This window comes from Elephantulus edwardii, unplaced genomic scaffold, assembly GCF_000299155.1.
Source record: "Elephantulus edwardii isolate Elephantulus edwardi_28Jun2011 unplaced genomic scaffold, EleEdw1.0 scaffold00017, whole genome shotgun sequence".
In the NCBI taxonomy this organism is placed as follows: Eukaryota; Metazoa; Chordata; class Mammalia; order Macroscelidea; family Macroscelididae; genus Elephantulus; species Elephantulus edwardii.
This window is the reverse complement of record NW_006399767.1, coordinates 419,532-422,938: the sequence shown is the minus strand read 5'-3', so window position 1 is coordinate 422,938 and position 3,407 is coordinate 419,532. Positions and strand designations below refer to the sequence as shown.

At 40.4% G+C, this 3,407-nt stretch overlaps 1 protein-coding gene across 1 annotated transcript in view; it reads right to left on the bottom strand.

Annotated features, from left to right (window-relative positions):
* PKHD1 (polycystic kidney and hepatic disease 1 (autosomal recessive)) overlaps positions 1-3,407 on the bottom strand; it is an 866,042-nt gene that overhangs the window by 830,658 nt on the left and 31,977 nt on the right. Inside the window, exon 11 of the mRNA XM_006882114.1 lies at positions 1,485-1,586. Within this exon, the coding sequence (XP_006882176.1) occupies positions 1,485-1,586 (102 nt within the window). The remainder of the gene's footprint in view (positions 1-1,484; positions 1,587-3,407) is intronic.

The following is a 3,407-nucleotide window of genomic DNA, read 5'->3' as shown; positions in this document are numbered from 1 at the left end:
TATACTCTCATAAAATTTTCTGCCTCTGAAAACCTACTGGAGGATCAGATTTGGGTAATTTCCAACTCAATGGTATACAACAATACAACAACAATGGCCTAATGGGTGAGGAGTTGCATTATCAATTCAAAGACAGGCAGTTCAAATCCACCACCTACTCCTCAGGATAAAGGCGAGCAATGTCCTCCCATGCAATTCACAGACTCCAGAAACTCATTGGCAGGGCAGCTATGAGTCTGTTCTGACTTGATTTGGAGGTTTGGTTTATAATTTTTACATTGTCGTTGTTGTTGTATACTATTGAATTAGAATCAACTCATAGCAGACCCACCAGTGCATTTTCAGAGGCAGTAAATTGGACAAAAGGACATTGCCCATCGTTTTTTCTATGGAGCATCTGGTGGATTCAAACCGTGTTCCTGTGCATTGGCAGTGCAACTCCTTACCACTAAGCCACCAGACCTCCCTATAGATATAAGGTAGCCAAACCCAACTCAAGTAGGTTGGCTTCTATTCTACGGCAAAAGGCCAGATGTAGAGAGCAGAGTAAAAATTGTACCCCAAATAGAAGGAAGCCAGGAAAAGGAGTGTACAGAGCAGTAGACCTTAAAGCAACTTATAGTAACCAGAGAGAAAAGAACGCAGTGAGGATGTACTGGACAAGTCTCAGCTGACATCCACTCAGCAGAGCTACAGAAGGCAAGCGTTACTCCAGCATGCAGAAGTGAGGCCACTTTTCTGATGCCATCAGCCAAAGGAATCCAGTCCTTGGTAGAACAAATGTACTAGAAAGATCCCGCAAGAGAATTTTCCATAAGAATCTGCTTAGCAATATCTGCCCACTCCAGAGACACAGGGTGGTGCATGCATTAAAGCTATTAATCCAAAGTTTAGAGGTTTGAGTTAACACGAGGAGCTTCAGAAGGAAGGCCTGGAGCTGGATTTCAATCTGCCAGGGAGCACAACTCTACCACGATGCATGTTGGACTACCATGAGGTCGACTTGGTGCAACATCCAATCAGCTCACAGCTCTACCATGGTGCAAATTGGACTGCTTTGAGGTAGACGTGGTGCAAAATCCAGTCACTGGTTACCTTTTAGAGCAAGGGACACAGCTGCTGTTTAATGCAAACAAGTAAAGGTTTAGAATGAAACACACAAAACTTTAGTTTTTTATTTTTCTGTGATGAAGAAAGCAATCACTCTGCTTGTCCCAGCCCATACCCCAAAGATGGAAACTCCAGTGAGAGCTAACAGACCGTGGATTATGAGCATCCCTGCAGGAAAGCATCACTGGCATCCTGTTTCCTGCTACACATTTTGCAGAGATGCAGACCTTCAGTTTTCCCACCTATTTCCAGCTAAGGTGATATTGTGAATCTGAAGGACAAACTCTGCTTCCCTCCACAATCTCCAGCTACAGGATAATCACCCATGGCATTTGAAACTATCAACGATTTTTCAGTCATTTCAATGAAGTTACCTGCAATGGTCACCTGGGCTGGGTTGTCAAAGAAGTCTCCTGTAATTGTTAAGTCTGTTCCTCCCCCAAGGCTCCCAGTTTCTGGAAATACAGATAATATTTCTGCAAGAGAAATAAAAGGTAAGCTTCTGAATATAGATCAGGATGTGACCCAAATGATAATATAGAACAAACCATCAATAATTTATTTCTGGGTTTAACTTCCTTAAACCAGCAACAAGTACAGTTCTTATTTTTAGTAGTGGTTAATAAGGTCTCAATATAACACAAATGCTCAACTCTTAACTTAAAGGTTAGCTGTCCAACCCTTCCAGTAGCACCATGCAAGAAAGGCCTGATTATCTACTTTAGTGGAGATTCTAGACAAGAAAACTCTAGAGAAAAGTTCTAAGAGATCCCCAAACTTAGAATCAATACAAATGTAATGGGTTTGGTTTTGATTTAGTTGTTACATAGTTATGTACTGCTGAGTTGGCAATGACCTACAGTGACCCTATAAACAAGTTTGAATCGTGCCTTATCCTATGCCATCTTCATCATATCTGATGTACTAAGCCCTTTGTTCTAGTCACTGTGTCAATCCAACTTGATGATGGTCTTCTTCTTTCGCTGACCTTGCTTTTTTTGGAGCGTGATGTCCTTTTCCAAAGACAGACCCCCTCCTAGCACCATGCACAAAGTATGTGAGGTGAAGAAGCTTGACCATTTTTTTTTTAAATTTTATTATTTGAGTGTACTGTCAAATCAGATCTGACTGGTACAGGAGGGGATTGTCCCTCCTTCCCCGGCAGAGCATCTGGTGGATTTGAACCGTGTGCCTCTGGGATTGCAGTGCAGCTTCTTGCCACTAGGCCACCAGAGCTCCCCTAAAGCTTGACCATTTTTGCTTCCAAGGAAAACCCTGGTTGTACTTTCTCCAAGACATATTTGTTCGTTCTTTTGGCAGTCCATGGGATATTCTGTACTCTTCTCCACACCATAATAAGAAAAGGCATTGATTCTTCTTTGTCATTCTTAACCACTGTTGAACTTTCAGATAGCAAGCAACTGAAGACTATCACTTAGATCAGGCATACCCTAGTCTTTAAACTGACATCTTTGCTCTTTGGCACCTTGGTGAGATCCTTGGCAGCAGATTTTCCCAGGGCATCACATCTTTTGACTTTTTTAATTACTCGGTGTTGACTATGTATTCAAGCAAGATGAAATCGTTTACAATTTAAATATTTTCTCTTTGTCATCATAGTGTCTATTAGATCAGTGGTGAGGATTTTTTTACACTAGAATGTCGAAAAATAAGGAAAAAGTGAAAATATGGCAGAGTAAGAGATGAACAAAATATTTTAAAGGGCAGCTCACAAAGACACAGCAAAGTATCATAATAAAATTGGCAGAAATCTGGAGTCAGAAAATTAAAAGGGAAGAACTTGTTTAGTATTCTCAAGCTGAAAGAACTGGTAAACAAATTCAAGCCTTAAATTGCAATATTGAGATGATATGGGGAAAAATAAATTTTGTTTGTTCGTTCAGTAACAATCAGTTAGGGAGCTCTGAAAGCTTAGTGGAAAGAAATTAAGCTGCTAACCCAAAGGTGCACAGTTCAAATCCACCAGCTGTTTCTCAGGAGCAAGATGATCAATCAACTCTCATGTGATTTACTGACTCTGGAAATGCATTAAAGGGTCAGATAAGAGTCGGTTCCAACTCAACAATACATAATAGCAACAACTAGAAGCAGTCATTTAAAAAAGGTGCGGGGTGGATTGTATACCAAAGAAATAATTTTTCTTTTACTTTTTCAAAGAGAGGAGCAAACTGGGGTGGGGGGGGGTCGCTGGGTAGGGAGAAAAGTGCAACAATGAATAAATGAATGGAAATCTAAAATCTCTGTAAATGTTCATTAAAATTATTAAAATAAAATTT